The following is a 21,620-nucleotide window of genomic DNA, read 5'->3' as shown; positions in this document are numbered from 1 at the left end:
TCGGCTATCTGATTAGAAGAGGTTGCAGGCCAAGCTGAACCAGACCAGGCCAGTCACTGGCAGCAGCAGGGCAGATATGGAGTAAAATAAACTAAAGCAGGCTCATTCTATTGCACCATGGCCTCCCTTAGAGGGAGCAGGCTCAAATCAAAGCAATGCCACAGCACAGACCAACCTTATCAAGCCAGGAGACAAGAATGAAGGCTGCAGTAGAGAAACTACAGCTTCACTGGGTCAGAGCACTTGATTGGTGTTCTCTGAAGCATGCGTTTAATGATTAAGAAGTTATTATCTATGGTGTCCCCAAGCTCCCAAATTGGCTTACGAATAAGAGTCCTCTGACAGAAGTATTTCAACTTAAAGTGGCGTGAATGCTGAGAGTGAGAGCAGAGGCATAGGAGAGAGACTTTTGTATGCACACAAACACAACAAGACTTTAGACTGTGTTATGCTTTTATTTACATTGATAAAAAATGAAAGAAGATTAAAAACGAAGATTACACATTTTGCATCACTGCAGCCCACGTCATGCACCTGAAATTTCATAATAAAGCATAATACAAACCTAATTCTTGTGTTCAGTTGAAGCAATGCATAACTGTTACCGCCCCATGCTTTTTGTGGGGTTTGGTGTGTGTGTGCTTTGTTTTTCAGGAGTGTCCTGTATGATGCAAGAGACTTTTGGAAATGCAGACACCAGGCAAGTGTTCTGCATTTCTATTTCAAACACACCTTCTGAGGCCTTTTTCCTGTGACCATTTCTGCACCACCTCAATGCCACAGCACCCCCATTTGGTCTGTTTCATTTGAGGTTATTATTAGAGACAGACTGATCAAAATATCGTATAGTACCGATACCAATGCATGATCAATACTAGCGCAATAGGATACTTTGTTTGTAGCCTTGAACTTTAGGATGCAGCCCACCGAACTGTGTTAAATGAAAAAAATATACCTCCAATATGCACTATGAAAAATGTGAATGTTTTTGTGATGACTGTAACATCTATTTTATTTACAGCCTTCAGCACATTTAAATATCAGAACGTGACCCACTGTGCTTTAGAGACAGTTTAGATTCCAAGTCTACAAAAACACAACAAAATCCAGTTTAAAATACATGAAAAGCCTAAAGATTTATTTTTCCACTATTGGTATGGTAATACTGGACCTGTCTTTACTTGGTATAAGATCAGTACCAACATTTACAGAACCACACAGCACTAGTTATTATCTTGGTTTGGTTTTTGCACAACTATCATATGCCACATATTTGCCAACTCATCCATGCACCGCTTTACACCACTGACACGGTCTTACACACATCACGATCATCATAATAAACCCTTAGTGATCCCTATTCAATTAGTGGCGTGACTCTGTCCTTTGTTGCGGCCTACAAGTTAACAATGACACATATGCTACACGCAGACATTGTGCACATTTGGAGGCAGCATCTTAACATTACTGCGGATTAATTAATTATTTAAATGATCAACAGTGTAATCACTACAAAATGGAAAAACACAAAGAGACACATCCTGCAAGCCATCACTTCTAAAGAAAGCACCAGGCTAATTCATGATCTGGTGTTGGATCCATGATGCTCATTAGTTATTTATAGTAAGGAACACTGCTCTTCACTGGCAATCAAATCAGTACAGAAAGGCCTGAAAACAGAGGCATGTTGTACAGAGAGAAAGTGTTTGTTTTTATAGTCTTAATGCAGTCCTGAATGCAAGCATGTTCATGACACCCATGAGTCCCATTAACCCATTTCTGTTCCTATTTGGGAATAAAAATGCCCCGTTAACCTGGCTGTTTGAAAATATGTGCTATAACAAAAACAAAAGTAAAGTAAATCCATAGGTCCTGTTGTGAGGAGCTCAACAGAGTCCAAAGAGTAAAAGGTTATTTGGGCCATACAGCTGTCAGATATGACCTCTGAATTGGGACACAAAAAAGGAAAGAGGGAATAAATCTTACTTTTGTTGGTTGTATTTATTATTAAAACACTTTTTAAAATTTAAAAAGCCAGACTAATAATTACTAAATACAGTAGATTATAGAATTCTACAAAGGATCTTGGCGTGGTTAAAAAAAGATAACAAATGGGACACAACAGTTTTGCTCTTAAAGAGTTAAAGCTGACAGATGTGTTTTGTGTATTTACACTGGCAAGGACTTTGCACAGCCATCTCTAAGTGAAACATAAATTGAACATGTTACTTAACTCTTTCATCATCTGTTGACACGTTTATCTGCCTTGTCTTATTTGCCACCTGTATGGCACGCTCACGAGGCCACACCCTGTTACACAACCTCTGACTGGCAGTGTGGTGCATAAATAATTTGGTGGGACTTGTGAATGAACTATTGCTTTGGAGTAAACAAACATTGTTTTGTTTTTTTACCTTCATATCACGTGTCAATGAAAGAATTGTACAACTGTACTGTAAATACAGAGGTGAAAACCTCAGGAATTCATATATTCCTTTGGGGTCATGTTTAAAATGCTGCTTCTGAAAAATACCAGCTGCATCTTATGAGCTCCTGAAGTTACGTGCTGCTGTTTTTTTTTAAATTTGACTAGCCACTTCTTAGACACGCCTGTCTTTTGATGATTCATAATTTCCGGAGGTCCTTGTTGTGGCTGATTTAATAACAACTGCTTTGAATGTGGCTAAAGCTAGGCTATTCCAAGTGTGATGCGTGAAGTGCAACAGATTATGAAATACAAAGGTCAGCTGTAAAAAGAAAAAAAAAAGCATAGAAAAATGACAAGGTATAAAGCCCCCTTTCAAATCATTCACCTCACTGTATCTCTCTCTCTCTGCTAAACGTGCACAGACAGATGTTAAAAGGTGTTGATGGATGTCCTCAGAGCAGCAGTCATTCATCTTCATAGATCCCTTTCTTTTGAAGGACTGGTGTCAGAACACTAGCTCCTAATGGATGACTTGTTCAGACATGTCCATGCTGGTGTCTCTCACCCTGTTTTCTATCTATAACTGTTTGCAGTCGCTTGTAAATCTGGCCGACTCCACCTTCGAAAAATGTGCCTATAGTTTGAGCATATAACATGTCTGGAAATGCATAAATCTTAGCTTAAGTGGTGGTTTGTAGCAAACACACTGGATTTGTATATTGATAACAGCTGTTGTCTGAAAATAAGTCTAATGTTTTTAGGTTGTATTATATTGTGAATGGTGTTAATAACCTCTGAATAGCTCCTCTTAAACAGTACAGATAACATAAAGGTGTAACAATGTCCAATAATCCAAGAGACAGGCTATTAAGGGAGGGGGAAATACACAAAATATTGCATTTCAAAGAATTAGCAATGGCTGATTTGGAGGCAGGCATTTAACCGCATTAATACTATAAATGTTTCTCTAGATCCAGTCTGCATCAACAAAACTCTATCTGCAGCACAATAGTGACAAAGATATGCTGTTTAAAGCAATAACATCTAAGTGTTGTATCAAGGATCACTATATACTGTATGTGAGCTGGAACGACATAAAACAGTGGTGTCTGTGTAGCAACCATAAATGTCCCTTGTTAGAAAAGCATTTAGGTAAAGGTAAAGGCCCACTATTTGTCACACAGCGGTGGCTCTGTTGTAGTTATTTTCTAATATTGCAGAAATGGTGCTTGAGAGAATCATGGAAATCTAAGGGAGACGCAGCAGTGGTGTGTGACTGTTTAAAACAGCCACGTAAAAGTACTACGTGCAAGTGCATATAAGAATTTTATATTTTATTATATGAAATTGCAGTTTATTTAACATGTTTCCTTATATTGCATTTTTATTCATTTACTTATTTTTCCACCATGATCCAAAAGCACTAGGATTTTCATTCTGGGTAATAATATATGCCTCCCGCCCCATGTTTCTATATTGCTGTTGAACAGACACGCCACATGGTTGATGCTGAATTGTCAATCATTGCATGTCGGAAAGTGTCAGTGGTAATTTCCACGTGTGTTATTAGGCATTTTGCACTGACTGTTTATATTTGAAATAAATTGGTTGATATCATTCATCACATTTCCAACACAGGTGCTTGATAAATTAATAAAAAAATCTACATGAAGAGTCAAATCAAGGTGTGGGAGCGACTGTATAAATTTCAAGCTTAAATTATACAGTGACCAGGGGTGGATCTACAGGTGGGCAAGGGGGGGCAGTTGCCCTCTTGCCTCAGCCCCCCACCCCCCCCACCCCCCCCACATGTAAAATTTTCTAGATCCGCAGCTGTCAGTGACCCATTGTGGGGCCTAGATGGAAAAGAGATGACACCCCATCAGAATAGATTTTCTTTATTAAAGGATAAATGTGTCCACACAGAACAGCTTTCTAATTGTTTGCAGTGTCTGTGTCAGTGGCAGCTGAATGTCCCCTGCATTATAACTAAACCACTGAATCCTTTCACTGTCTACTGTTTCACTGAAAGGCACTGTAATGTACACAGACTGCAGCAATATACATAATTGTTGTATAGCTAATGTTTTTCTTTCTTTTATTTATTGTTAATGCTTGTCTTTGTTTGCACACCATGGGCCGGGTGAACAATGTTTTTCTGTATATGTCCTGTACATATGGCAGAAATAACAAGCTGACTTTAACTTTTTGTTTTGGTTCTGTGTATGATATGTCACAATATCACAGAAACAGATTAGATAGTGAAATCCCTCGTTTCTTTATGTGTTGCTAGCCTTTTACTGCCTTTTATTAACATATGTATGGAAACACACGTGGAAATATGTAGGTCAAAAAAAGAATTTGTACTGTTTACTTGAAAGTAAATATTTGGTATGACCACCTTTATCTTCAACACAGCGTGAACCCTCTTAGGCAAGCTTTCTTGTAATTTCTTCAAGTAGTCGTCAGTCATAGTTCTCCAATCTCCTTGAAGGACATTCTCCTCCGCTGTGTGTTACAGATGGCTGTAGCCACTCACTTGTATACCTCTCTTCTGACTTCCTCAGATTTGAACCAAACATTTCAAATGTGGATTCATCACTCCATGAGGCCTGTGGCCCCTGACTTTCGGGCCAGTTCTTGTGTAATTTGGCATACCTCAGCATTTTCTCCTCATTTCTCTTCCTCAGAAATTGGCTTCTTGACAGCCACACTTCGACTGAGACCTTCTTGATGAGGCTTTGGAAAACTAAAGGGCAAGATGTATCTCTTGGGTCTTGTGTCAGGTCTTTGCTGGATTTATTTTTCTATTTCTAAGTTGTCTGTTATGTGTAGACACAACCCGGAATCTCCCTTGAATTAGTCGCCTTTTTTCATGCTCGAATGATTTACAGCGGAGTATTAGGTGGCTTACAAATAAACATTCCTCTGAAAATGGCCAGGTACAACTACTAGACTGAAACTGAAAATCCCAATGAAAGACTGCACAAAACCTCCAGAAAGCCCGAAGAGCTATTGCGCAATACCACATTAAAAATTACAAGAAAGTCTGGCTCCTTGGGAGAAATGAAGAAATGACAGGTGGCTCAAGACTTTTGCACAGCACGGTAAAGACTATACAGCCGCAAACCATTTTTGCCTTTTAAGATTACCTGTTGAATATCATTTAGGCTTAAGCATGACATGCCTGAGGTCTGAAACTGTGTGACAAGTGGGTTGCGAAACTGTGAAATCGGATTTTCCTCGCGTCCCTGAAGGCGTCAGCTCCCCTCTGCTGGGATGTTCAGTGCCCTCCCTGTCCCCGCTGCTGCTGCCTGCTGCCCAGCCTGGCTGCTGGGCTCGGGATGACGCCACCTCTCGCTCCGCCCCGGCGCAAACTCGCTCCCTGCGTTCATTTCATTCCTCTTCTCATTCCGAGCATTCTTCGCATCTCTGTCAGTGCGCGAAGCGATTCACCTACACCTTCCTGGCTGGCCCAGAAACATCAGAATAACTTGACATAGTATTCAAAATACCCAGTAACATTACATTACCAAAAGAAAGGGGCATTTTTATATGAGATATCAATTACGAGGTAAGTTTCAATGGTAGTTACAGGCATTCAAAGTGGGTTGTAGACTTCAGTTCATTTGGGGAGGAGGGGGGTGGGTTAGTTTACGTATTTCTTTCTCTTTTTTTGGAAATGCTGCACAGTGTATTAAAAATGTTGGCTTTATTTAGTTGTTTAATATTTATCCCACAGCGTGAAGTAACGTTAGGTCGTTTGTTTCCTTCGCGGAGATAGATGGCCGCTGTTGCAACAGGGTGCTCACTTTGAACACTCACTGTTGTAGCCTATGGCTTTGACACAGCAGCGAAAATCTTTGACATTTTTCACATTTTTTGAAAAGAAGCCTGGTCATACGCCCCTATAAAAGCCTCGGAAGCCGTTTGCCCCTGTGTCAGATTGTCAGAAACTCGCAGTGGGATTCGGGATGAACTAAAACCACATTGCACGAATAACAGTTTTTGGACAAGATGACGGTTGAAAACGTTGCTGTTTTCCTCTCCGTAGTTGGCTCAGCCGGGAGTTGTTGGAGATTTCACCGGAGCATTTTCGGACCACCTCGAAGAAGAAAACACTGTGGCGAGACTTGTTGCTTCAACGCGTTTGACGGTGCTTTTTCGAATCGTCATCTAAGTTTTGTGTAAGTATTTTTATGTTATTTTTTATTTTTATTTTTAAAGGTTTGTTGGTGTGGTGCTCTCCATGTTGTCACTTTATCCGAGGAAACCGATTGCTGAACCGGAGGGGAAAGATTAACCCAAACTCCTTTTATTGTTTAATTTTGAGGGCTTCATTAAAGCTCCTCTGGAGAGCCCCAGGGCTAACTTATGCCTCCAAAACTACCAAGCTGAAAAAAAATCTGTAATAATATGTAGTTTTTTTGGTCACTTGAGCGCTTCTCTGTGGTTTAAAATAGCCTTAAAATGTCGCTTTTAATAATGAAAATTGTCTTTAAAAAGGATCTTGAATCAGCAGCTGGAGTTTGTGTACATTTATGGGGTTTCCTTTATTGTTGTCCCTTCCTTTCCTTTAAGTTGGGAAATGCCTGCTCAGCTAAAACTGCAGGCCAGCTGGAGGAGTTTTACTCCTTACAATGATTTCATCCACTTAACTTTTTCTGGACTTCCCTTGATGGAAATATGGCCCTTATACAGAGAGAGCGATGAGAATTGGATCAAAGCTTTCATTATCTTAGGTTCAAGTTGCACTAAAATACTTTGATTTGTTCCCACTTTCTTGTCTACTCAGTATTTGCTGCTTCAGATGGTTGGCTTTGCTTTGCACAAACGGGTCGTCAGACTACAGTTGACACAACTCTGATAGTGTTGACACGAGTCAGTGAAGGTGCTTCTACTGTAATAATTTTGCAGAAATTTCTAATTTGTTCTCTCGTGAGATCTCCAGCCCTTTTTGTGTCTCACTTCTCTTGACATCACTTGGCTTCAGTAGTATTTTATAACCAGCTTTAGGAAAATAACGAAGCAATTGCCTCCTGAAAAAGCTAATTTTGTCAAAGTAGCTGATTTGTATTATTGTAAGCTTTGTAGGAGAGGTGACAACTGAGAAAATGGGTGAAAAAAAACCTGCCAAAGCTTTAAAAATAGCTTGTTGAACAAAATCCACTTTCCATCACTACTGCTACTACTACTACTACTACAAGTTTCTGGCTGAAGCACTTACAGCCTCCCACCTCTTTCCACCTTTTCCACTATTTAATGTGAAAGCAGCTGGTTATAACAAGCGCACATGCACTCTGCTTTTCGCAATGTAAAACAAGCATTTTCTCACAGCAAACTCGGTGTAACTTTTTGCAAATAAAGGGCCGAAAACACACGGAAAAAAGAGACGGTTATTTATTAAATTCATCTGAAAGGGCTGCTATAATTTAATGGAAACAGTTTAAATGCAGTGAGGTGTAACACACACACACACACACACGTCACAGTATAAATCTGCTTGCTTAGAAGAAAAAAAAAATCTGGGATTGAAAAAGATGCTTTGTTTTCAGCTTATGCAACCAGTGGACCTGTTGGACGGAAGCCTGCATAACATTTGTGCAAGAATAGGATGTTGTCTTTGTTTGACCCAATGAAGCTTTACATCTGAAACTGGCAGGTTTTAAACTCCCTTTTTGCTTTGAACCACCACAGTGCTGAGAAAGCAGTACCTGTTGATCGCTAGACTGCAGCACACAGCCAGGATTTTCAGTGCATCAGCATCAGTCTATACTTTTAAACATTTGGAATTAGCCCAGGAAGCATGTAAGGATTGTGTGGCTCATATTAAGGTGAAATTTAAGCAGATGCGGATAATTATCCTAATGAGAGTAGTGTTGTTTGGCTATACTGTCTTTGTTCCTCTCCGCTGCCTTATTGAGGTCAGAGGGTAGGACTGGAGAGAGTGTGGTCTATTTGCTGTGAAGTGAGGACAGAATAATGTGCTTTTGTCAAGCACAGTGGACAGGGTTACTTCTGGAGCAAAGTGAGTCTCTTCTTTTCTTCTGTTGACCTTCAGAGAGCTGAATTTTGGCTGAGCACTTGTCACATCATCAGTCTACAAGAAACTATGACGTATATATGAATTCAAAAATTTAATTTTCCCTGTCGCTGATGAATGGTCTAGCTGAGCCTGGTGTCATGCATATACACAGTCTCCCATGAAGCCTTGATAGTGACAGAATATGACCGTAATTACTCATGACACTTGTACTTCAGCTATAACTACAGTTACCTGTGGTGATCCAGCCTGCAAGGTTACGAGAGTGATGCCGAACAGAAAGGCCCTCTTCGCTAAAGAAGAAGCACCGGGTCTGCCTTTACTCACTGATACTACAATAATCAGTTCAGTTTGAGAATAATCTCAAATGCTTCCTGACTGTTTGGATTAATAGCACATTAAGCGATACAGTCACTGCTAATTGACTGCTGGAGAGAAGTTCCTGTGTACTCTGAGCCACAGAGCATCATTGTTTTTAGCTTCCTTGGATGCCATCTGATTTATAAATAGCTTTTATTAGAGTCCTAATGCAAACAGAGCTATAATCATACATTAGGTTACAAATGATCACGGATAGAGGTGGAAGATTGTATCGATGCAGTTTAGAAAAAGATTTACAAAAAGAGAGAGAGAGAGAGCTTGCATGTGAGTCATGTGTGGGGAAAAAGCGCCATGGCCGCAAGTTTGATGTCGGCATTTTGCAATGGCTTATTTTGATAAAGGAAAGGCTTTGGCATTGATAAGCTCGAAGGCTGGGGGATTCTGAAGGATGGACAGTTTGGAACCAGTTCACTGTTTTGGCACTCCCACATGTAGTCACGTAGTCCCAACCTGAATTCATAGTGATAGTTATTTGGTACCTCAGTGGCATTGACACAGTGTAATAACGATCAGCATTTTTTTTTTTTGTTATTTTTTGCAAAAAAATGGACTATGGCTTCCAGCAGTTGTTGTTTACTAGTGTGTGTGTGTGCGTGTGTGTGTGTTGTTGAGATAAAGGGTCATGTTTTGCAAATCCAAAGGAAAAAAAAAAGATTATCCATAGACATAAATTTTGTCTTTTACATGATCTCGTTCATGCTTGGGTGTGTTGTGTTTTTTTTTGTTTTTTTTGTATGTTTGTTTTTCCATTCGTATAAAGTGCAGATGAAAAAGAGATACATGTAGAAACAACAGTGCAATGAGGCATGTTTTCTATTTGTGGCTGTGCAGATGCTCATGGGAATGCGATCACATTATGTGTCCCGTATTTTTAATTGAAATGCTAATACACATTTTTTTTGTTATGAAAATTCTAGGCTTGAAAAAGATCTCTGATCTGTAATTGAATCTAGACACGGAGATATTAATTGTGTAATTAGATGTGATGTGTGGCAGGAGTTGAATCGCATCAAAACATCAGCGTTTTCCATGGTCAAAACACCCTTTAAAAAGAGGATACTCCAGCAGGCTTCCAGACTGTGTGTGCCCTGAGGTAAACCCTGGTCTAGAAAGGGAATTTTAGAGTATGCGCTGCTGCTCAGCAGTTTGAGCAGGGCCCACTGAGGCCAGCGGAGAGTGCCACCAAAAAGGAAAAGCTGGCTCAAAGCCACTGACGTCATCTAAGTAAATCTGCTTCAGTACTGCAGCCATAAAATGACTGCCAGCTACCGAACGCACTTTGGCCCTGTCAGCCACCTTAGTGCAACACAGTCCCCCCCCGTTTCTTACTTATGGAAGGCTGTGTTTAAGTTTACTTACATTTTGCCGGAGTAGTAGCAGATGTCTGTTCATTCAAAAAGAACAAGGCAAGTCTGAGGCTTTGTAGTTTTAAATAAAGCACCGAATGATTGAGCTTCTCTCACCCTTTGAAGTCGTACCACTTTAATATTGCAGTCTTATAATGCTTACCATATGGCAATCTCAATTATTAGTTCTGGAAAAAGGCATTTAGAATTCACGGTGTCATAACCGCTCGTTATTGATGTGTTTCTTAGACACTTGGACTTTGTCTGCAGTTCTTATATGAAAGCAGGAAAAAAAAAGACATATGAGCTCTGCTTCATGGTAAAACACAGACAAAAAGCAATATGTACTCTGAATCATTTCATGAGTCAGTTTCTGAAACCACTATAAACATTTTTTGCTCTTCACCGCAATGAAAGCAGGAAATCTCGGCTTCAACAACTTCCTTTCTCAGTGCTGACCATAGTAGTGGCAGTGGTGTTCGGCTTCTCCGCTAGTTGAAGGAAATCCATGGAACAAAGGCGCACTGTCACTTCATTTACTGAAATTGTGTATAATTTGTGGCATGTATTCAAATGTGGGTTATTTTGTTCGTACTCCCCAGGCACGTCTTGTAATAAATTCTCACAAGACCTTTTGTCGATGGTCGCTGTAGTAGTGTCGTGACTGACACAGATCAGCCAGGCTTTTTCTGCCCTCGAGGTGCCCTGGATTCAGAGAAGGCACACGTAGATTGGAAGGCAAGCTCCCAACATTAATATGCGGGCTGTACCCGGTAAATTAGTTTGGAATCTGAGCCAGGATGCTGCAGTGGAGAGCAGTGCGGTCCAAACTTTTTGTGTGTGTGTGTGTCTGTTTAGTCTTTTGAATTGGCCCAAATAGTGGACATTTTCAACTAGGAGGTGTTTAATTGTAATTACATCATTTACACATGGAAGCGGGTTTGTTAGCGAACAATACAGCTTTCAGTAATCCACGAGAACGTATGTAGTGACAGTATTTTTAAACATAAAGACGAGGGTAAACCCACACTGTGTTAGTTCATGCCCTCACACCAAACCAAAGTAAATTTTTGTCTTGCATTACTCGCATAAATGCAGCTGCATTAGAAACTCCCACTCCTGAGTAGTACAACAAATAGCTGGAATCAAATTACAGATATATATATTCATATTTTACCGTAAAGTCCTCTGTTTTGACTCGCTTTTCTCCAAGCTCTCTCCTTTTTTTTCCTACTACTGTTTGAAAGTGAAGCTAAACCAAACGGCTCCATTTGCCCTCAAACACCATCAGTAAAATTGTCCTCCACTGCTAATTGTTGGCGGCGTCAGTTCAATCCCAGTTGTTGGAAATTTTTTCCTTGCCTTTAAGTATTTGAAAACACAAAAACGCTGATTCTCCTGTATTCACATTGCATGGCAACAACTGCAAGATTTTTCTGACTTCGCACACTAGCCTGTTCTTGTTTTCTGGTGTACAAATATGGAAGACTGCATCTTACTGTAGTGTTTTCCTTGTAATAAGCAATGAAAGAAGTATATATTTCTAAATGGTTTAGTCTAAGTGCATTAATCCTAAACATTTGTAGAGAACAAGAAAAATGTAACTTTTTAAAAAGAACATTTTAGGATGTAGCTAAATAAGAAAGTTAAGAAAACCTGACAAATTCCCACTGATGCAAAATCATAGCATCAAATAAAAAAAACGTTTACCTGTTGAATACAACCTCTGTATGGATAGGGTTAATCTATCCATCCATTCAGTATCATCGAGGAGATTGCCCATCCCAGCCGTCACAGGACAAAAGATTGTTGTAAAATTGAAAGACAGAACATTTGAGTTACATTTTGCTTGGCTTGTCAACACTTTCTATACCTTTTTGGACACCTTCATTGACGGGGGGAGTCCAGTGTGGTATGCAAGAGTTGTTAAGGAGAAAAAAAAAAGGGGGAGGAAAAGATGACAACAGAGAAAAAGGAGAAACGTATATAAGGGGACAAATGAATCCTGGAGATGCAGAAGAAAAGAGATGAAAGTCGGTGTGAATTGGCAGCGCCAAATGCAAATGGTGGCCTTCATGCTCATCACTGTGATTTGTTTTTTCATGCCCGTCCGCACGCGTCCTGGATGAGCCAGCAGCCAGCCCTCTGCCTGCTCTGCTCTCATAACTGTCAGGAGATCCTTTATCTGACGAACCTTTATTTACAGCTTTAATTTCCTGAGCTTTATGTGTTCCTCTCGCACTCCACACCACTCTGACATGGGTGTATGCCGTCTGGTATGCACTGCAAATTTTTGATAGGCAAATGTCCCCTGAGCTTTCATTACGTTTTGTGTCTGAATGGTAAATTGTGTTTTCTTTTTCCTTTTTGTTTATATGTAATGTTTTTGATATTACTGGCAGAGCAGGGATGTGTCCTCAGAAGGAGAGATTTTTGTCTCTGAGATTTACAGTCAATTTTCCCTCTGCTGTGCAAGTGGAAGACCTTTAGCGTTGCCTCTTTTCTCGGCTGACGACGCATCTGATGTTGTCCAGATCATGTTGTTGTTTTTACCTGTTTCACAGTCTGAGGCAGGTAGAGAGGGCTGCTCTGACAGAACCTGTAAATCAATCTCAAACAAAGATTGATCCCACAGTGGCCTGATGGTTGCTGGGTAGTGGGATGAAGACCTCAGATTTGAGAGAGATGATAGCAGACAGATTCACAGCACTTAAGCTTGGAAGTTCAAAGAAGCATGAAATAAACACTGGGTCTTTGCCAATAACAGAGGGAGCATAAGAAAGCTTTGGAAATTGATATTGGAAGCCTTAATTATTCTTTTTAAAAATGTTTTTGGAGACTTATCAATTAAACTTGAATGAAAACCCCACTCGGATTCTTTAATTATTTCGTAAGGTTGCCTTTAAATATTTTGATTCCTCCCTTTTTTCCACTTAGAGTTTGGACTTGGGTTGTAACCCTTTAGTTGATTTGAAAGAACTTTGAACAGTCAGTGCATGCATCCACTTCACTTCGAGCTGGTTAGTTTTTATTTTAGTGTGTTTTGTATCTCAAGGTTCTCAAAGGCCTGCTGTGAAAGACTTCATTCCACAAACATGCCTTCTTCGAGGTAATTAATTTGTTTTTAATGACTGAATGTGGAATTTCAATAATGTCTGTCTTTGTAAATGTTCATAGTTAGTTGCGTGTTGCCTGGAATATTTTTAACATTGCTGTAATAATTACGCAGGGGCCAGAATATGTCTTCACAGCATGCTAAAAATGTTTTGAAATCACATGGTAATTATAGTTTTACACACTGTGGCCTTAGCTACTGTGGGCCATTATGGGGTGCACAAAAGTCATTCAGAGAATTATTATTGCACCCTCTGAGATAACGGCACAAAAGAACTCCACATGGAAAATTACATTTGAGACCTCTCATCTGCTATTTCATTACCTTGCTCTGTCTGATGGGTGAAATGGGTTCTCTTAATTTAAGGAGCTGAATTCCAGCTTGGTGAGTGGTTTATGTAATCTTGCAGTAAGTGTAATTTCCCATAATTCCATGTCACACCTACTACTCTGCTTAGCTACCACATTCACTTATTGCATTGCAGGCCATCTTTACCCTGCATCTCACAAATAAGACCATTTCTATGGTGTACACCCTGCAAAGACAGAAGTATGCAATTATCTGTAAGCCAAAAGTGTTTCTACGGGTGACATTCATACCCTCTTTTGTCAGGCGTAATTAGTCTTCAAATTCTAAGGCACTAAGAGACCGTCTTCATTGACAACTGCCAGGTTATTCACATTTTTCACACAGCAAAACTATCTAGTCCTTTGCATGCAGTTTAGCCAGGTAATTTGAGCTGCAGCACATCGGTGTATTTGTTCAGAATTGACTGTTTTCAAACAATTTTGCTAACATGTCAGACTGCACATCAGCAGTTTATGGTACATTTAATCATAATAAAAGCATTCATTTACACTGAAAGATCTTGGCAGCACACTGCTGATAAGGGCATTAGCTTTATTTGTGTTTTGTCACATTCGAGCATCATGTAGCTTCACATAACCCGTTTGAAACCTCATGGGTCCAAACATGTCGATTTGGCCTAAAGACCACGGACGACCTATCCTATAAGCGTATCTTTTCTTCATTTATGGACTACAGTTCTGCCTGCAGGTTTAGTTTGAATGTATGTGATCATACGATTAATCATCTGTGTGGTAGCTTGAAAAAAAAAATGCGGTCATTTCATCTCAGGGCTAGAGAGCCAGCTCAAAAATCTCTTAATGCATCCTGTTTTCACTCTGATTTCATTTTTGATTCCATCTTCAGAGCTTTGATGTTTCTTTCATGCTGGTCACCATGCTGTCGTTCATTCAGTTTTGTTTTTAAGTTAAAAGACTTGTTATGCTTTTCCTGACCACCTCTCTCCTTATGTCACAACCAATAACACTTTTGCTTAGTTGATTTTAAAAGCATCCTGTTTACCTCCACACTGTGATATAAAACAGTCAGATAACCCACCCTTCATATAAACTTCCATGTGGCCGTTCGGGGCCATATTTGACCTCAGCCATATATTTATGGGTCATTCTGATATTTTTAATTCTAAAAAGTGTTTCCTACCCTGAAGTTTTCAGTCTGCTTCTATGATCTTTTATAGTTTTTACAAAAACTGACCCATCGATGTGGCAAGATAAATGGGAAAATTGAGTGGGGTCATTTATCACCTTGGAAATACATGTGTGCTTTTTAACATTACATCATTACATGGTCAAGTGTTCCTGTGGCCCGTGGCTAAGAGGCCGATGCTTTAACAGCCAAAGTGATCATGAAAACAATCAGGCTGATTCATTCGTTGTTGGATAAAAATGATGGAAAATGTTGACTGCTTATTGTTTAGAAAGTTTTAGAAGAGCTGCTACATTAAAGGACATGCTGTTATGATGACAACGTTTTATGTGAAATGGATAGCGTATAAAATATTATGGGGTCATGAATTACCCCACTCAATCATTATAGTTACTATAGCTTGTTTGCTGGAGGGTTAACAAGTAATGTTTAACTTATCAAATTATATGTTAGTTTAGGTGAAATTCAATTTTATTGTCATTAAAAAGTACATTACTCAAACAATGAAATGACGAAATGCAAACAACGTGCACATGCATATAGAATACATTTACAATATGTACAAGAATTCACAGCATTCCTATGCAGTGTGTGTATGTGGTGTTCATGTAAGTGTGCATATGGATATTTTTAGCATTGGCGAACCTGAATGATCTCTTTATCTAGTCGCCATACATCTGTCATTTTCAGCCGCCAAGTTCAAGTTGAGGGAAGTTTCTAAGAAGAGTGATGGCATTAATAATGCTTTGCAGTTTACTAGGCATGTTTAAGAAAGCATTGGAATAAAAATTTGTACAGATTTGCAAGAAAAGCAAGAGCAAGAAATGACTCAGATTATTCTGTTTGAAACAGGTGAACAAAGATAAAACTGCTCGTGCCGCCGGAAAAAGTGACAAGAAGGTAAAAGCCAGTTTGGGGTTGTTGTTTTTTTTTTCTCTCTTTCAGATCCTTTTAAAGTTGTTGTAAATCCATCTAGATAGTGTTGTGTGCCAGCAGCCTGTGCCAGTAGTTTTGGATGGATGACCTGAAGGAGGATGCAGATTATCAACACTCAGCTACATAGTTTCTGGCCAAAAGTGATGGTTTTAGAGCCTCTGTGTGCCCTTTAGACACTCTTCCCTCTCTTTTGAGAGTGGGCTTGAAGTTTAAACTCATTTTATTCTTTGTTGCCAGGTTCAGCGTGTTGTTTGTGCTGCTTGACTTGCTTTGTTTTCCCTCAGCTAATCATCAGCATCCAGAAGACACATTTGCTCTCATATTATGAAAAAGCCCTGTGGAGAAACATTGTTAGTGGAGTAATTTCTGCAGAAAAGAAGCATTAATGCTTGTCCGTAGAGTGAGACATGCTCAGCAATTTCAGCAGTTTCAAGATATTTAAAAAAAAAAAAAAAGTTTTCCTCTCTAAATGCATTTAAATATGTCTCAAAGTATGGGCAGGGCAAATGAATCCAGCTGTTATTTTGTTTCTCTGTTAATAAGAGCCAAGTCTGGAATTTTTAATAATCAAAAGGTTAATGGAGATATACATTTTACTTATGGTTTTATTCCAAGGTGAGATGTAGAATAGACTCTTCTTCCACAGGTTTGAACTCTGACACATTGATGCTTTTAATAAGGCAGTTCATGTTCAGGTTTAATGAGTTTGTTTTCTTCTCCTTCAGTTCGCTGATATTGTGAACATCACAGGAAAAGTGCTGATAAATGATTGTGAGCTGGCCTGATTTTCTACCCATTTGTTGTCAGATGTATTCAGATGGTGCTTTTATTTAAAAAAAAAAAAAAGTTAAAGAGAAAGTTATTTTAATTAAATTATTCATTCGTTAGTGTCTAAGATGAGTGTATTGCTGTATTAGAAAGCACCAAGAAGTGAGATTAAGTAGTAAGAATAGAGAGTAGCAATTATTTGAAATATCATAAACAAATTTTATAATGTTGGAAATATTGTTCACTACAAAACTGTGGTAACAGAAGCCTTAATAGACACTTGCTTTGGTTGACTCAGAAGTTGGTTTGAGAATAAATCCCCCATGTTGTCAGCACTCACTGTCCTAGCAGTTAAATACCACACTAACTTTAATTATCCCCATTCCAGATGTGTCCTTGGTTGTTAGTAATTTGGTGAATTTCAATAGATTCTCATCCAGATGTATATTTCTTTTTTTAATTCTCATGTTGACAATGACAGATGTTACAAGATATTACAAAGCCCTTATGTGCTCATTGTAAATGCATTATAGGCTTTCATGAAGCTCATATTTATACATTTTAAGCCCAACATTTTCCACCAGGCATCGCTAATATAATGTTATTATAGCTCTTCAAACGTTTTTGGTCTTTGCAATGTTTGGAGGAAGGCGCATGCACAGGATGGGAAGCATGATGGAGAAAACCACACTGTCTCTAAAGACTGATTAAAGTATCACTTTACCAACCATAGCATACCACAACAGAGAACCAATGTTCCTACAAAACATAACAGAAGACACAAAACATGCATGTCAGCTTATTGATGAAAGAGGATTAGATTTTAAAGTTGAGGTATATTTATTTTTACTTGGATTCGATTTGTTGCAGTTGTGCTTTTACAAATCTGGAAAGAATGTTTCATTAGACTAGATACGAGGAGACTGGGCGCTTGCTGCTCGAGCTTCACGAGGACACGGGCGAGCGTTTTTCTTCAGAAAGATATTTTGCAATAAAAATGTAAGCTGGATTCGATTATGAGCACAGATAATCACTTGGTTGGGTTAAGAGGAGCACATCCAGAAAGAGGTTCAGCCCTTTAGTGGTTGAAATGGGAACGTTTCCCCTCCCTCATCAGTTTGTGAGTTGGTTCTGCAGCGTCAGCAGTCAGCACACAAAAACGGAATTCAGTAAAAGCTCTCTCTCCCTCTGCTCTCTGGGAGTTTTTTTCCCCAACAGCTTGCTCCCATCCCCCCTTTCCCCCTCATGAACTGACATGCTGGAAGAAACATATGCTACCATTCCCACTTCCTGACAGCTTGTGCTGCTTGAATAGGATCTTGCTCAGGGAGGAAGCAGTTGTCTGGAAAGTGTGGAGGGATTAGGGCCATAGAGAAACCTCAGTCAGTTGTTAGCATATAATGTCAAATGTGAAATTACTTTTGATTGTGAATTAAGCATACACTCTGAGATTTTTCAAAGTGTTCTTTAAGAGAGGCATGAAGAAGAAAGAAAATTGCTCACTGCCAAATTTGCTTACTTTTACAACAGATGTGTGGGGATGACACACTTTTTACTCAATGAGTATAAACACTGGATTTGTGATTCACAGTACTGTATTGCTTTATTGAGCCCATAGCCCAATATCCAGTTATCGAATTAGTATGTTTTAGTGAAGTCTAAACGAAGCACTTTACACAAGCTGACTGAAGCAGAAGCACAGTGTAGACGACCGCATTGATCTGGATACAAAAGGCTGAAGTAAGTCTGGTTTATGCAGCCTATCAGGGTCATTCCTCGTCACCTATCCGTCATACGAGACCTATACAAACTCATCAGTGGATTAACTATTTGTTATCTGCAAAGTACACCTTTCAAGGAATTGGCTATATAGCTTGCCTTTTAGGATGTCTTATTCTTCCATGCATGCTGTCTAACCTGTTTGCCTGAGCTGTGTTTGACTTCCTAGCTGTGATGCTGTCAATGATTTAGCACATCTGGAAAATACTAAATTCTAAGAGGACATTAGCAATCTTCTAATGTTTTAAGATGATAAACATACCCTAATTCTATATTTTGGAGAAAGACCAAATGGACTATTTTTTAAAATGTGTTTCAGGATTATTATTTATCTCCATTCTGATTGTTAAAACTTAGGAAAAACGTTTAATAAAAAATCCCAAAAAAGACTTTTAAATTGCCTAAGGTTAGCATTAAGGTTAAGGTCTGTCTTTGTTCCCTTTTAAAGTCTACATTTACAGTTTTGTGTTCTTGCTCTTTATTAGTTTGTTAAACATCATACTTTCTTATACATACCAAGTATAAATTCATCCTTTACATATTGAATGATCTGCGAGGAACCTGTAGACTCACTGCCCACGCTCAATACAGAACAAATGGGTATTTGAATTCTGATATTTCTTTAGGTTATTTAACCACCTCATCAAACGTCCCTTGGAGTCCTTGATCAGACCCTGGCTCTTGATGTCACTTTGTGCTGAGTGTTTTCAGAAGAAGACAAAACGTTTCATACTGACCACAGTGCTGGATCTTATTACGCTTTAAAATACCAGGCAGAACATTCATAAATGTTGTAATGTGTATATACTATATAGAATAGTTTGTGTTACAGGTTTCACGTTACTTGATATTACTGTCTTGGCACAATGACAGGCGCCTCTTTATTAGCTGCATGTTCACCAGGAGCTTGTTGGTCTTGTCAGTAGCCACTGGTGAGATGAGACTTTCTCCAGCTGTGTGAGCAGCTTGGCTCCAGCTCCTATGTGTTGCTCAAATGTCTGATTCCCTTATGCCACCATAGTTGCTGCGGCTGACTGGAGATGTTAGCGCTATGGATTAGTAGTCACAATGTTTTGTTTTTTTTCTTTGTCTTTCATTTATTTTTGTTTTCATATAAATGTTTCTCTTCACAGTCACTGGTATACACATTTACACCTTCAAGCTGCCAGCTACAACCACAGTCTTCCTGTTGTCCACTAAAGACTTTGAGACTGGGCGCTTTAGCTCAGCGCCGGTGGTAATGAGGCATGTCGATGCTTTTTCCCTAGAGGAATCAAACTAGCAACTTTGCTGACAACATTGACTTTGTACTTGTTACAGCTCATAGGAATATATAGAGCTAAGAGCAGTTGCACAGGTGCTGAATAAAGGGGAAAAAATAAATTTCCCAGACCTTTACACTGTGCATTGCCATGTAATTAGCAGGAAGTCCATGAGAGAAAATGTTCAGCTGTTTAAACCCATAACATCCATTGTAAATCAATTCAACAACTTTCTTGGTGATGTCCAAGCTTCTTTAGCTGCTTCCACTCCATATTGTGCTCTTTATTAACCGTATGCATTCTGTTTTTGAAGATGGTTCTCTGCTTTTCTTTTGCAGTAGTCATGATTTGCGTTTTTTTTTTTTTTTTTTGGGGGGTTTTTTTGGGAATTCCAGGTCTCTCCCTAGTCTGCTCCAAGCTTCAGCTTGGAGAGCTCAACCGCCACAATTGATCCCAGTAGCTGGAGCGGCAGCGAGAGCCCTGCCGAGGACATGGAGAGGATGAGTGACTCGGCAGACAAGCCTGTGGACAATGATGCAGAGGGGGTGTGGAGCCCTGACATTGAACAGAGCTTCCAGGAGGCCCTGGCCATCTATCCTCCTTGTGGGCGCAGGAAAATCATCCTCTCTGATGAGGGAAAGATGTATGGTGAGTAAAAGTTGTTGCATGTGTAAGTGTGAGTTTTCACATTCATTATTTCTGCTGCTTTTATTTTAAGAACTAAGAAGCTTTTGGAGGTTTTGAGGACTATTTAAATATATATATGTATATTGACATCTCTCATATCTAAATACAAAGCTAGTATCAGCAGCTAATCACCATAGGGAAACATCTACCTGAAATTAAATGTAATTAAGGCGACAAGTTGTGTTTTTACAGGCATTTTGTGGGAAGTGATTCAGACTTGCTCGTAAACCTTATCAAGACCAGCCTGTTGAGTGTTTGTATGGATCAGTTGTGAGTAAGGGTATTTTCCAAAGTGCTGCTCCTTTAAAAAGGCAAGACATGCTTCAGTTATGGCTGTGCCGAGCGACATAAGACTGATGGTGACTATGACCACTCTGGTTCACAGAAGTGCAAGTTTATAAGTAAAGCAGCATGAACTATTAGTCAGTAGCAGATGGTACTACGGCTGCCACCAGCTGTGCCCCCTTTCCTCCCCCACCCCCCTGTTCCTGGCTGGCCTGGGTGATGTCATGGAAAGAGGGAATATTTTCTCTCTGCGGTGTTGGACCGTCTCACAGCCTGTCAGTGTCAAGTGAAAGCAGAAAGCTCCTCTGAGCATTGGGTTGCAGCTGTCATGTGACCCCTCCGGCCAAACAAAATGTAAATTCTAGGAGTTGCAGCGAATCCCCTCAGTTGCCACTACAAAGATGTGGGCTCAAACAACAGGATCCTCCCCACTGTCTCTCCTTCCAAATCCCTGGTCCCCACACAGAGCGAGGCTGCCAGAGAAGCTGCCCCTCTGCTGCGGATTAAAGCATGAAAAATTATTTTTCTAGAGTTATAAATGAGCAATGCTAAGTGTAAGCCTCTTTTCGATTCAGTTGACATTCTCAGCATTATAAAAATATTTTTCTGAAATGTCTTCAGATTGTGGTATTTTTGATTTCTTCTTTTTGACAAGTTTTAATTTTTAATTTTCATTTCCTGTGGCAAATGCTTAATCACAAAATCTTATATGTAAGTTGTGCCAATTAACAAAAGTATTGTCACTGGTATGGATTTACCACAAACCGTCGCAAAACGCCGCTGCCCATAGCATGTTTTCTTTTTACATTTCCCAACAAGGCTATTGTCTAAGATAGATTACGAAACCCCAGCAACAAACCCAAACAAATGTTTTGCTATTGTGGTGTTGAACCCACCTTAAAATCTGCTGAAGAGGCGACTGCAGGGTTGAATAGCGGTTGGGCCTGCCAGATGTGCTCCATATCTGGTTACAGATGGCTCGTCAGTAGCTGAGTGTTTGGGCTGTGCCCTGGTCTAACTGAATGAGAACTGTTTGTCACAGAAGTAAAATGATTTTCATGTGTAGATGCTGAAAAGG

The 21,620-nt window shown here is 39.6% G+C and overlaps 1 protein-coding gene across 3 annotated transcripts in view; it reads left to right on the top strand.

Annotated features, from left to right (window-relative positions):
- Positions 1 to 5,766: 5,766 nt before the first annotated feature.
- tead1b (TEA domain family member 1b) overlaps positions 5,767 to 21,620 on the top strand; it is a 50,320-nt gene continuing 34,466 nt past the window's right edge. For 2 of the 3 annotated variants that reach the window (XM_085156926.1, XM_085156916.1), the window contains exons 1-3: positions 5,768 to 6,002; positions 6,483 to 6,615; positions 19,966 to 20,218. In XM_085156926.1, the coding sequence (XP_085013052.1) occupies positions 20,062 to 20,218 (157 nt within the window). In that variant the 5' untranslated portion in view covers positions 5,768 to 6,002; positions 6,483 to 6,615; positions 19,966 to 20,061. Of the gene's footprint in view, positions 6,003 to 6,482; positions 6,616 to 19,965; positions 20,219 to 21,620 lie in introns of all 3 variants that reach the window. The other variant, XM_085156907.1, reaches the window with a different exon arrangement.

The sequence above is a fragment of the Neolamprologus multifasciatus genome, chromosome 1, assembly GCF_963576455.1.
Source record: "Neolamprologus multifasciatus chromosome 1, fNeoMul1.2, whole genome shotgun sequence".
In the NCBI taxonomy this organism is placed as follows: Eukaryota; Metazoa; Chordata; class Actinopteri; order Cichliformes; family Cichlidae; genus Neolamprologus; species Neolamprologus multifasciatus.
Note: the sequence above shows the minus strand (reverse complement) of the source record. Positions and strands in the feature narration are given on the sequence as shown.